This window comes from Melanaphis sacchari, unplaced genomic scaffold (genome assembly GCF_002803265.2).
Source record: "Melanaphis sacchari strain LSU unplaced genomic scaffold, SCAv2.0 Contig0_pilon_pilon, whole genome shotgun sequence".
Taxonomy (NCBI): Eukaryota; Metazoa; Arthropoda; class Insecta; order Hemiptera; family Aphididae; genus Melanaphis; species Melanaphis sacchari.
Window position 1 is genome coordinate 22818570 of NW_020270366.1, and position 14744 is coordinate 22833313.

The 14744-nt window shown below is 27.5% G+C and overlaps 1 protein-coding gene across 1 annotated transcript in view; it reads right to left on the reverse strand.

Annotated features, from left to right (window-relative positions):
* Positions 1-14738, reverse strand: part of LOC112599234 — a 22533-nt gene extending 7795 nt beyond the window's left edge. Inside the window, 3 exon segments of the mRNA XM_025346056.1 lie at positions 1-393; positions 467-703; positions 13669-14738. The exon segment at positions 1-393 is cut by the window's left edge and continues 659 nt beyond it. Coding sequence (XP_025201841.1) covers positions 1-393; positions 467-703; positions 13669-14432 — 1394 coding nt within the window. The 5' untranslated portion in view covers positions 14433-14738.
* Positions 14739-14744: the final 6 nt, after the last annotated feature.

Sequence of the window (14744 nt, forward strand, 5' to 3'; positions counted from 1 at the left end):
AAATCACCCTCTGGCTTCAAGTTATCGCTCGGTTTTATCGGTTTTGGTCGTTCTGCTGGAGTTACTTTTTCACGAGTTGGTCTTTCAAAATCTCCTTCAGGTTTTAAATTGTCCGGATGTTTAACGATTGGCGCTCTCTCGCCAGGCCCATATTTCGACGGTTGAGGTCTTTCAAAATCACCCTCTGGCTTCAAGTTATCGCTTGGTTTTATCGGTTTTGGTCGTTCTGCTGGCGTCACTTTTTCACGAGTTGGTCTTTCAAAATCTCCTTCAGGTTTTAAGTTATCTTGTGGCTTACGTGATGAATAGCGATCACCAGGAAGGCCCGTATATTCTTGTTTTCTTTGTGGAGAATATTCACCTTCGAGATGAAGTTGATCTTCCATTTTATATCTATTACAAACATAAATTATAATAAGAATTATATAAGAATTCAATTGTATAATTATTTTAAAGTTATTATTACCGGACTTGACGTTCTGCATATTTTTTCTCAAACTCCGATTTATAGGCCGTAGTAGTTTCAATTTTTCCCTCGGTAAGAGTTAGTTCTGTATTAAGTCTTTGTAAAGTAGGCCTTTCAATGCGGTCGAATGGTATTGGCTGATATTCTTCTTTAGTCCTTGATAATTTTGGAGACGATATAGGCTCCAAATCCAGTGGAGACCTATCTGTTCCAGGCGTATGCGGACATCGATGACGTCTTTAAATATGAAATCAAAATTTGTTTTGTGTTAGATATAAAAAAATTTAAAAGTGTGTACTACTTTTTATGAAAAATATTACCACCTAATTCAAAGTAGTAATTATATTAATATATTAGTAGCGTACCCTAATGCAAACTAAGTGAAAATTCTTGACAAGGTAATATTAAATGTGGCAATACGCGTTTACGAATTAGTACTCGAACTATTCAATAGATTACTGAACCGCTTGCACCAATTGTACGCACTGTATAATCAAACACTGGTGTTCATTTAAAAGTTTTTTTCCATCAAGAATGTATAAAACGTTAAACCCAAAATAATCAATCTTTCAGAACATTATTAATGGTAGTAAAGCAATTTTTTTTATTCGTACAATTCTATTGATATAGTTGATTTTTATCTAAGATACATATATTTTTATTATTTTATTTGTAACTTATAGAAGTATAGTAATATATTTTATAATTAAGTAATTTTATAATGAAATTGAAAATGGTATTGTATGCATTGTTTTTTAATAAGTAATCAATCTTTCAATATTTATTTTTCTAGCAAAATTTTTGTATCAGAAAAAAATAAATCAACAAAACTAAATGATTCTTTTGAAATCTTGATACTATAGGTACATGATGAAATATTATTTAATCAAAATAATAATTAAAGAAAAAAAATGTTTTATAATTTTTAAAGACATATTTTCTAAAAGAGTCTAAATAATATCAGTGTAATATGTATTTTAATAAGACAAATTTAACAAAATACAATATTTTATACAAAAGTATACTTATTTTAGATAATATGCAATAATAAAATAATATCATTCATTGTTTAAAACTAATGATATTCGCATGATACTAAAAATAACAAGAATTCGTGTTGATGTATCTAATAGGTAGGTATATTAGTGAAGTAATATGTCATAAAACTCATAACACATCAACAAAAAATTCGTTAGTTCAAACCAGTATAAAAAAAAATGGCACCGGAATGTTTGCAACATATCATTATCATTGATATGGTTCATTATACACTTTTTTTTTACACTGGTTTTAACCAATGAATTTCTTTTATAGTTGATTAATGTAATATAATTTTGTCCATATATCCTTAATATGTCTATTTAATTATTTATTTATTTATTTATTTTTTTTTTTGTTCTTTAATTTATTTATAATATTAGTTGATTATTTGTATAAATCGCCTGTATATGCTCGTGTTAATATATTTGTATTTAAAACCATCTTGTTAAAATAGTCACTAACTTATAATTCTGTATTAACCATAAATAGAGATGGTCATAGACTAAGAATTCTTTATTTTAAAATAAAAAAAAAATAATAATGATAAAAAAACTAAAATAAATAAATAAATATATAGATAGGTAATGTGTACATATAATATTATATTTAAATATGTTTTCTTTTACTTTCAGTTGCCAACCAAACAAATATTAAATCATAAAATGAATTTGTGTTCTATATAATATATACGGAAAATAAATACCAACTAAGAAAATTCTTTTGTGATTAATTGCTAATTGTAACTATATACGTAATATATAATATGAGCTTTTTGTAAAACATTAAAATAAGTAATAATATATATTATTATATTAATTATTCTTCCTTTAAAACTATGTAAAAATCGATTTATTAAATAACTGATGTATTACCTAAGTTAATGTAAATATTTTACCTAAGGTTAGATATTGCTTATTGACATATTAATTTTAACCTATTCAAAATATTTATATTTTCAATAGAAAATTATAATAAATGCAAAAGAGATAATGTTTCAATGAATTTTACTTATATTGTTTCTTTACACGTTCTGCTTAGAAGTCTCAAACATAAAAAAAAAAATGTAGGATCTCATTACACAAATCATAATAATAAAACGTAATAAAAATAATAATCCGTTAAAGCTATAGGTCGATACATAAGAAAACTGAAACTCTACTGTTAAAGTAATTGGATACATCTATAAGTAATTATTTTAGGCATTGATAGACAAATAATATAAAATTTATAGCAGTAAAATGAATTGTGAGAAATCAATAGGCACGTGAGATAATAATTTTTAATTTCATGCGGATTTAAATATATATATTGTATAAAATACATTATTTGTAATATTAAACGTATTTATGGTTAGGTTTGGTTGTATCTATGTTAAAATCTCCTATTCGTAATTTAATACAACAGGGAAAAATTGCTAGAAACACGTCAAGCATTGTGTTAAAGTATGCATATTATAGAGTAGTAAAGAGCTTATTGTTAAACATCATTATATAAATTGCATACCTACACGGCTACACCTACATGGTTATGTATCTTAAAAATGATGCTAAAACACATTGTAAGTACGCAAGTAACTTTTTGTACACAATCACTGCGATTAGCATGGACGTATGATAATGCATATACTTAGTTAAACGTTGATATAAACACAGTCAACGGTGTTTACAAGATAAAGTACCAATCGATAATGAAGCAATATTTTTCGAAATTGAAATAATTATTTTATTTGTTTTTATACAAGCAAAACATAAATATATGTAGTATACGTTTTTCATTTAGATAGATGCAATATCGAAGACTCTTGTTAGAATACTTACTGAGGATTTATTGCGTGTAATTGAATAATAATAATGAAAAAAATATCCCGATAATTTTTAATTTGGCGATTTTAGCTAACTCTATATATTAAGTGCTAATATATAAAACTCTGTGATTTCTAGAAAATAAAAATAATAACCGTTGGTGAGGTGAGGCTCTGCAGAGTGTAACGTCGTCATTACATACATAACCTTGATAGGTATAACAATGGCTACACGTTGCTAAGGCTAAAAAAGTCATTTTTATATTTTTATTCTCAATCATAATCAAACTGACACATTATAGACCTTGCTAGATGATTGTGTCTGCAATGTTATGACACCATCTTACGATACTGTCAATACCAATGAAATTGTAATAATAAACCATAGTAATAAGCTTCAAAACAAAACAAAAAACTAAACAAAACAGTAGAGCTGCTTTGAAATATAGAATAGATATGTATCTATAGATACAGTATACGAATACACGTACTTACACTACGTAGTATGTACATTGTTTAATCATAATACATACAAAAAAATTCTAAGGACAAGAACAATTATTATAATATAACATATTTTTATATATAATGTAATAATATATGATAATAAAGGTTCTTTAGTTATTTTCGATAATTGTCTATATTACGACACAATCTACACAAATGTAATAGAATATAACATAATATCAGCTAAACTATTATTTAAAAATTTGACACATAAAATACATTTTTCATATTTATAAGAGTGGTTGTTGGTAGTAAATTTAAAAAAAAAAAAAAGTAGTAATTTGGCATATTTTATTCATATTTAGCAAAGTTGTTTTGTTCTCATTCAGAATGCATATTTTATATTATGCAGTTACACTCATTAGAACGTGATTTAAAATCGTGGCCATTTAAAATCATTCAAAATGAGAATACGCATAGTAAATAAGTAGGAACCTATTAAGATCACGCCCGTTCTAAAACACGACAATAAGTATTTCGATAATTTAATTTGTATGTAACTCTAGTGATTTAAATAATAACAGTAAAAAAAATAAACCACGAACGAATGATTTTCACTCTGATAAATGAATAATGACCATCTACAATAATCATAATGTATAGTGAAAGGGATAACGTAACAACGTAGATTAGGTACGTAGATTATGGTTACCGGAAGTGGGTAATACGAATATTAAAATACATAAAATTAATGACAATTTTCATTTAAGAATTTGATAGTGGAGATGTTGCATACAGAACAATTGTAGTCTTAAAACGATTGAATAATAAAATAATAATAATAATGAATTACAATATCTGCGGATAGTAAAATACGTAATAACATGGAATTTTGGTGACACAGTACGTGTTAAATATAAATAATTATTAGGTTATCAAATAACGAAAAACTAAGACTAGTGATAAATGTTTTATAAAAAAAAAAAACACCTAACTTACTATAGAAGAAAAATACTATTCTCTTGTATTAATAATTTATTTTTAAGCCTGTTTAATAAATTTCAAATTAACTATAGTTTATACTTTATAATATAGATCTATTATGATTTATAAATTGTTCCTAACTTGTTTTGATCAAGATAAATTTCAATTCATTGTATCATAAATTTAATTAAAAACATATTTTAATTGAATCTTATTTTTTGTCAAATTAATTATTATTTATTCGTATTTAAATGTATTTTATTTTATTTTTTTATTACTCGGCCACTAAAGGCCATTAACTACATACTTTGATAGATTACTTACGTATATATTTTATTGATTTCATTCTGTAAGATAAAACAAGTTTGTTCATAATATATCTTATATTATGATTTATTACTTTTGTGTTTAGTTTATACAAGATAGAGGAACTAAAGATACGTGGTTAAAAATTTCAAAAAATAGGTACACATCATAAATGTACACGTACATAATGTACACAACAAATGTTCAATAGCAAACAACTGAAGAATACTAAATTTATTACCCAACATAAAACTTCGGAGAATTGATATGTAATCATAAGTTTAGATCTCTGGGATAAATATGTCAAGAATTAAATAACTAGACAGTAGACTCGTATTTTAAACATTCTTGTTCGCACTGACATACATTTAATTCCTTTTGCGATGAGTGTTTAATTTGCCATTTAGTATGGTAACACGTACTAAGTGATGACTACTAAATTAATTCTTCCTCTTTTACTTTTATTTGTACATACGTATGACTGAATTGACTGAAATATTTTCACGATAAATACATTTAGATTAAACATTATTACCTGAATATATTTATTATAGAGTAAAAAACAATAAGAATTCTATAAATTTTTTTTTTTTTTTTTTAGTAACTTTTTATTAATATTAATACTGTTATTTTTACGTTATACTTGTAGGTAGTTAGATTATTACAAACGATAACAAATAAAATAAAATCTCTGGGAATTCGAAGCTGATTTATTGATAACGCTATACGAGCATTACTATTTATATACGAGTAAAGTAATATAAATAATACACTTTGTAGTTTAAAACTTAAATGCCCGTGACCAAAACGTAATCACCTATAGGTAGGTACATCAAGGGCACGCTGTGGACATTATTAGTAAACTTCAATTATTGCATTACACGACATGACTGATGTACAAGTATAAAATTAAAAAAGTACATTGCCAACTAATTAGAATAACCAAATTATTATATACGGAAAATCACCGTACGATATATACCAATTAGATTATAATGTAATTGATATATATCGTATACCAATTACAGCATAATAGTTAATAATTTACCATTACCGTAATACCGTTAAAAAATCATTTTTACGAAAAAGAAATTAATATATTTTACTCATCACAATATTTTACAACACATCATTTTATAATAATTTAATTTTCCTATATCTACACATTTTATTTATTTAAGACTTTAATATTCACTGAAGATTCGTACGTATTATTGCACATGTTCCTGCTAAGAATCGTTAAGATCTAAATAACTAAAATATTATAATAGGTAGTCGACTACGCCCGCACATACCATATAGTCAATTGGCGGATTTACACTGACTCGCGGTTGTGCTCATGTACGATATAATAATATAATATGTAATATATATACGTATTATAAGCGTGCTCAACCTGTTTTTCCAGACACAGTTGAAATTGCATACACATAATATTAAAATAGTGAACGACTAGGCATAAGCGAGTTTACGTGGTCGGCAGGCGTGTACACTTTTTAAAATGATGGTAGACATCGTATAATTGAAAAATAATATACGTCAAAAATTAGAGTCATCAAGCGTTTTATTACCGATATCTAATTTGTTCATAAGTCATTTTTACTTGGACACATAAAACGCAACACGTACCCGATCGAACACAGTAATAAATGTTATAGCTGTTAGTTCTAGGCGTTCGAGTATACAAATGAAACGTATATATGATTACTAATCATGATTATAATATTTTAAATTCATTTTCATTTAAATAGAAGCAACATTTTGCCGATAAAAATTGTTTAAACGTTGGGAATTATTTTTTTTAATATTACAAGCCAAGCACTAATACATTGCTTGCATGCTAACTGTTGCTAACCAGAAAAATACATTTTGATGAGCTATTTATTTTAGTAAATTAGTTTATAAAAAAAAAACGTTTACACGCGACAAAGAAACAAGTATAATTCATTAAACCGATGTACCTGAGAAAAAAATAAAATAATTTTTACTATTTTTTGTTTTTTTTTTTTTTTGTACGCCAATTTGTCTATCCCTCCTTTTTATAATAATTCCTAATTTATTCATTTAGCCTCCGGATGGGTGAGTTTTATTTCTTCAGCACAATTTAATAGATTTATAAGTACATACAGTACCCTATATATGCTTAAGTTTATTCAGAAACAAAGAATGTGATCTCAAATGGTATTGAAATAATCTGTTTTATATTTAATAAACCCTAATTGAACGGTATCAAATTTTGTGTCGTCAGTTAATTCTTAAAAATTATTAATTATAAATAAAATATACATCGGTTTACATCTTAAATTATACACGATTATATTAAAACGGCCATTTAATTTAAAAATTATATGAAAAAAGTTGTTAATCTTTTTTTAAATTCGTTACGTATTATTGCGAAAAATGTTTTATTTAAACACTTGGTGCAAAAATGAGTACGATCATTTCTAAAAACACGTTGTTATAAGTTCGCAGTTATTACAATTATTGTTTTTAAACTGGACAAATAGGGAAAAATAACTAATGAGATATACAAAAAAAAATATTTTACATAATATTATAGGCGTTGTATCTTTTCTTAATTCAGTAACTATGCATGCGATATGATAAAAGAATATAACTCTTTTTACATACGATGTAATATAAATATTTATTATGGTTCGCGGATCACAAAATGACTGTAGTGTCAACTATTTCATGAATAACATCCAACGAGCTAGGTTCGAAGATCTTAGATCGTTCATATACAATATAACTTTATACCATTGTCATAAAACCCACACGTAATTATTATAATTTATGCAGCTATAAGAGATAATTTAAAACATCGTGCAGTGTTGCGCAACGGGAAGTATATAATAATAATATGTACACAGAAAAGTCGATCGTTTATAAGGTGCATACGTGGCCAGCGCAGCTACCTATATAAAGGCTTTCGGACGGAAACAAATTAAAATTATGAATAAGCGTCTATCTTATAATGTACGTGAAAGCGTGTTGACGACGTCTTATATATAATGTATATAAGTAAATATATAATATATTATATATTATATAATATTTATGTATCACGCTGACGGCCGTTGTGTCTCCCGGCACTGCAGCAGAGTCCAGCCAAATCCAAAACGATATAGGTATACCTCTATAATAATAATAATATATTATCCTTTTATTGGCGGTAATAATAATAAAAACAGAGTTAGAAAGCACGTCGTACGTGCTATCGTCGTAGTCCTCGTCGAAATTGTTGCTCGTACAAGTGGGAACGACAATAATATTATGTATGTACTTCATATAACATACTATACGTATAGGTTAGAGTAAATGTGCGCAATAAACGCTTATACATTCGACCGGTGACGGAAAGGATTGACCTCGCAGCTGAAGTCGATTATATGCGGACCGTAAATGGAACTATTCTATACATATATACTTGGAAGCTGGTTCATGTGTAACGCCGATGACTAATTGACTAAATGTCAACTATTTGCAATGTGGCGCTCGTCAATCGATCGTGTATAGTAGGTATACCAATCTAAAGGTTTTACTATTGAATAATGTCAACGGAAATAATTTCCAAAAAAAATATGTCCATCATTTTTGGATGTGATAAAAAATCAAATTAGGTTAGGTTAAAAGTAAAAGTAAATTAAATTAAGTAAATAGAATGTAAAATATGTAAAAAATATTCATTATAGATTATTATAAAATCAAATAATAAGAGTAATTTCAATTTAATAATCCGACAATAGTACAATACTCGACGGAAGTCATGAGGTCTAAAATATTAATACGTATATTAGTCAATTATTATGACCTGGCATGTGTGTAGGTTGATTTTCGAGACTCTATTCTACTGTAACAACCTACATATATAAATAACGTTAAATGGCTTGAATTTGATTACTTCAAAAATATAATTCTGGATATTATTACTTTAAATTTATATACAATATACATATTTTATACTAGCTACAAAACGGAGAAAATAATATAATAGAAACGTTCCTACGTGGTTTTATACAAAAAGTATGGAGAGTCGTAATAGCCATTTAGAAAAAAAAAATTGGTCGACTTAAAAAAAGAAGTTTTATTTTAAAGTACAAGATCCAGTCGAACGACGAAAAAATCCTTTCTCCCAAATCACTCGTATGTCGACATAATCTTTAACATTGATGCTAATAGGCATGTGTATAAAAAATGAATTATGATATAATATTATTATGTGTTGCAGCAACACTACGACGCGTTTGAACAGACAATATTGAGCGGCAAAGCGACGATGTAAATAGGGCTGTATTAACCATTAGGCACTATAAGTACTGTGCCTAGGGCCTACGAACATTTTTAGGCCTGCGAAAATATGTTGCTAAAACTTTTTTGTAATACACACGTTAGCACACAAATTAAAATATTATGTACATAAGTAAATAATTATTATGATATAAACGTTTGGATTTGATTTATATGTTAAAATATTTTTGTTTTAAAAAGCTTAATAGTGAAATTTAACACTTCCTCTTTTAAAGAGAAGGTTTCTTAACTATTTGTGTCTAGGGCCTACGATAATGTTAATCTGGGTCTGAATGTATATGTTTAGTTACGTCAACCAAAAATGACAATGTCGACTTCAACTATATTATTGCAAGCTGCACATATTATTAATATAATATTATATAGCTAATAACTTTATCGAAATGAATTTCGAAAATATATTTTTTTCAGCGGAAATGATGATGGTAAAAAAAACCACTATGCAAAGGTACACGTCCTACAGCCGTCTCTAAATGATCTTATACACTAGACGACTAGACAATAGACAAAACATAATAATAATCTATTAGCTATAATATCAGTTACAATCGTCGTCGGTTTTTATCACATGATGAACGATAATAATAAATATTGATCGTTAGTAACACGACTAATTCATATGTATTTACCGAGTGTGTGCGATGTGCATACGGTGTATTAAAACGCCGTAATGTTTACAAAAGTGTGTGGTAAAAATATGTACGAAATACCTACGCTCATCCGGGAAGTGGGCAACCCAGAGCGTTTTTTTTCATTTCGGTTTTAGCGTTATCACGAGAACCGGTCGCCCGCGACCTATAGGTGCTGTGTTTTAAGTATGGGTACACACCCGATTTGACGATGAAACAATGGGTTTGCAAACGAGCATTTTGTGCAGAACGGACAAGAATTAGACGACGAGGCGAGGCGAGGCGGCAACGTAGTTTTATAACAATAATAATAACATAAATTTCGTCAGTAAAACGTAAAAAATGATCCACGTCCTCGACCGTAGTCGCAGTCTCCGGACCTTTTTCCTGTGACACTTATCTTAATTATATCAACGAAATCGTCTAATAATAATTCACCTTACACATTCAAAATTATTTTGCTCACAAAAATAACACACACGAGACACGCACATCACAATTTTAAATAATAAAAAATACTAGTTCATTTATCATTTCCAAGATTGAAATAGAGACAAAAATGATTGCCCAATTATTAAAGACTTAGAACCGTCGTAATCGGTGAGAGGGAGGAAAGATCTTAGAGTTCAACAAAACAAAATTTATAGTTTAAAACTGATCAGTTTCATTGAATACCAAAAGATTACGAATTAAAATCATGTATTATTGATTTTAAAATAAATAATATTTGAATCAGTGAAATTAATCATACTATGAAAAATATAATGATTATCGATACTTAATTTAGTCAAGCTTTATTTTTAATAATTTATATTTAAAATTATTAAACATAATATAGGTATTATAATTGGCCTTTATCATAAGTATTGACAAATTCAATGCATCGAAATAATCGTTAAATTTAATCAAATTTATGAATTTAAAATTATATCTGTGGTCCTTATAAGCCAGTTAAGCTATATCTTCATCAACAAAAGAATTTTTACTTTTTTTGACCAACACTGATAGCTCTATTAAAACATTTTTCAACCTATGGTGCACGGAAAACTCATAGGTGATACGTGGAGAAAATCTCTTTTAATAAAAAAAAATTATATTTTTTTTTGTTAGGATAAAAAACAAAAAAAATTAATTGGGTTACAGTAGTGGCATGTGAAAATCTTCAAAGTGTGAAGACGGTATGTAGTTAATAAAATGTTGAGAACTGCTGCTCTTGGATTAATTTTATCGAAAAAAAAAACTGGTCTGTGAGCATTTGAAGCACTAGCCAAACGGTATTTTGAGTTTGCGATCACAATAGTGTAAGTACCTGCATAATAATAAATAATATATAAGCGGCGGCCAAATGTTGTCAAACTAGTCGTATTTTATCGCAAAAATCAACATTACATTTCATTGTATGCACACAAATGTATTCACGATCGACAGAACGTTAGTAATATTAATGTATTAAGCGTCAACAATCGGGGTCGAATTGGCAACGGTGCCAAGTACGCTGGATAAAAAGCTACCGTCGGATCCCTGGAGACAGAAAACGCGTTCGAAAATAAAATGAGTAAATGAGTTAAATTATTAATGGTAATAATAATAATAATAATAATGTTGTTCGTAGACTTTCTTGTGGCGTTTCATGCGAAAAATGATTGCTATACGCTTTACGAATGACGTAATATAATACATGTATATATAATATAAGTGTTAACCGTTTACGATCGTTTCGCGTGTTTATACAACTACGGAACACCGACAATAGTAACACACACCTACCTATTATGTTTGGGATTATAATATATGTGTTTATTTTTAAACGTAAACCGTCCCTATAGGTACTGTTTTTTTATTACAAATTTTGATCGATGGACTAGATTTAAAAAAAAAAATACATTCACGAATTGCTGCGCAGATTATTACAGTTTTTTTTTTTCTGTGGGAAATGATTTTAATAAATATGTACAGTGTCACGTATTCAATATTATAAAAACTCCCGACGGTTATGTATAAAAAATACCTACACATATTCTATCTACAAGACTACACACATACTTACACAAATACCAATAAATGCAGTTGCAGTCGGGGAACAGTATCGGACTGCGAGCAAATAAACGGCTTCTCTATAATAATTACTATTTGGACAATTATAAATGGATTACTAATTTAAATATAAATACAAATTAGAATAAACGTACCTATGTACGTACGTCATGATGTGCTGTGTCTAAGGGTATAGCATCCAACCGTACTGTCCATAGTAACTTTTGTTTACAGTGAATAATTACAATGCTATTTTTCTCATATTGAATAGTCGAGGTGGAGGTAGACACACCCAATTAATAATGATAAATTAAATGACAACATTATGGTTTTAACGAATGTTGTGTAATAATGCGTAAATTTTTTCTTAAACATACATATTTATACAGGTCTATAAAATGATCGATATAAAGGCTAAATTTTTTATTCAATTTCTGTGACAATGAAACTTTATTTATTTATTCATTTTTTTTTTTTTTTTTTTTGCTCAAGTTCTTACAACATTTTATTTTTGTAAACGATTTTTATTTGTATGATAGTAATAGTCTGTATTTTTTATTTTAAACTCTAAAATTTACTTTCCTAAAAATTATTATGTATACATATCAAATACCAAACAAACAATTTTTTTTTTTTAATTGCATTTAAAATTTAAATGAATACAGTTAAGTAGTAAAACGTGTTATGCCGATACTCAAACTAGAGTTTTATAGATTAATCTAAACTTTTATTGTAAATAGACAATTTATTTCACGGGCATTTGATACTTAAACGCCAATAATTATTCTGCTTCTTATAACAAAATAAAAATTTAAGTTATTTCTTTATCAAAATTAAAAATATCAATTACCAAAACAAAAATGTTAAAATATGAATTTTTTTTAATTTAAAAAAAATATATAAATTCATATAACTTTACATGTCTTTTATTCTCCCTAAAAAATTAAAATATGTATTAACGATGTTTCAATGCATTTTTAAATAAATGTATAGGTAACAGTTTATTTTTGTTCCCTTATTCAGATGTTTTAAAGTTTAAGGCAGATATATTTACTCACAAATTTTGTACAGTGCGCGCTAGTTCCCAGCACAACAAAAAAATATTAATATTTCAAAAGAATAAATACTATATTAGTACACATTAGTAAAAACGAAAATAAAATATATTTTTTTAGATCATGCAAGCGTAATTAAAACATTGCATAACGAGTGAAAAATGCCTACATAATATTTTAAATTACATTAGATACCTAAAAAATTCACACCATTCTTTTATTTAATAATCATTGTGTACACGACTTACAGTTTTCACGATTTTAAATTTTCTGTTTTTACAATTTAATTATATTTATACTATTAATGTATGCCACATTGTCGTTTTTGTAGTTATGACTAAAACTAAGTTGTATAGTACTTTAAAAATAATTTAAGAAGCTTTACATAAATCACGTGTAGTAGCTATAATTATTGCCTACTTTAAGAATATATATTTTACTGTTTTATACTCGATTACTCGAATGAATAAAATTAATGCGAATTAAAATCATAAAAAAAAATATTATTTTAATATGTACTTATTTAAATTAAGTAATTATTTTGTATTTTTATAATATTTTATTTGCATAATATAAATGTTTGATAAAACTTACCCACAAGTACAAATTTCACAAATGCACTGCTCCTTCGAGGTTGAAGTAACTTCTTTTTGATCCTTTTTTGATTTCTTATCTACTTTATTTTCACGGACCTTTTTCGACGAAGATACGTGGTTTTCATAATTTTCAGTAATACCTTTTACAACTGACTTTTCAAACACAGCTTCGGAAATTGTTCTATTTTCTATAATTTCTGCGTGATTTGAAACAGACACGAAGTCAGTGATATCTTGAACAACAATATTATCTCTTACATCTCTATTTCTATCAGGCCTTTCGGGATAATATTCGGATGTGTTCGATGTTACTTGAAAATCTTGCACTATAGATTGCTCCGAAAACTGACGAGATTCGATATAAGATTCTTCGGAAACATCATAAAACACATCATGAACATGTTTAGTATCGTTCACAGACGTAGTAAAATTATTATCAAAAGAGATAACGTCCGTATTAGTTTTTACTGGAAAACCAGATTTCGGTTTCCGAGGAGTTCTCTCGGGTCCTTTAAAACTTTTTACTGTTTTTCCATCAACAAAAGTTGTACTACTGTCATTACTAGTCTTAACGGTCCTTGATACTTCATTATTTGATAATGATTCGTCGATGATATAAGTCGTATTTAAAACAGTAGAGCTATTATCTACGTTTAAAATTGTCTGTTCACTGTTTGTATTAAATATATTAGATACAGATTTATTTTTTAAAACATTTTGAGTTGGCTCTTTAAAAGATTTAATTAATTTTCCTCCGACCATACGCACCGACAAGCCTTCTTCATCAACCTTATCAACAGTAGTATTTGATTCAGGCTTGACTAATTTAGCATCGGGTTGTTTCTTGTTTTTTGTAACACCTGGAGGATCACTTTTTTTATTTGTAGATTTTGAAATTGTCGATATATTAAAATTAGACTGATCACTTTCTGCATATGAGCTCGTAACTGTAGTTAATTCATTTGTAGTAAGCGATGTAGACGTGGTAATATCACTTGAAGAAATATCACTAGTTGAAATATTACTTGATTTCGAAATGTCAATTACATTTTTTTTGGTCGGTGTTGGCTCCTT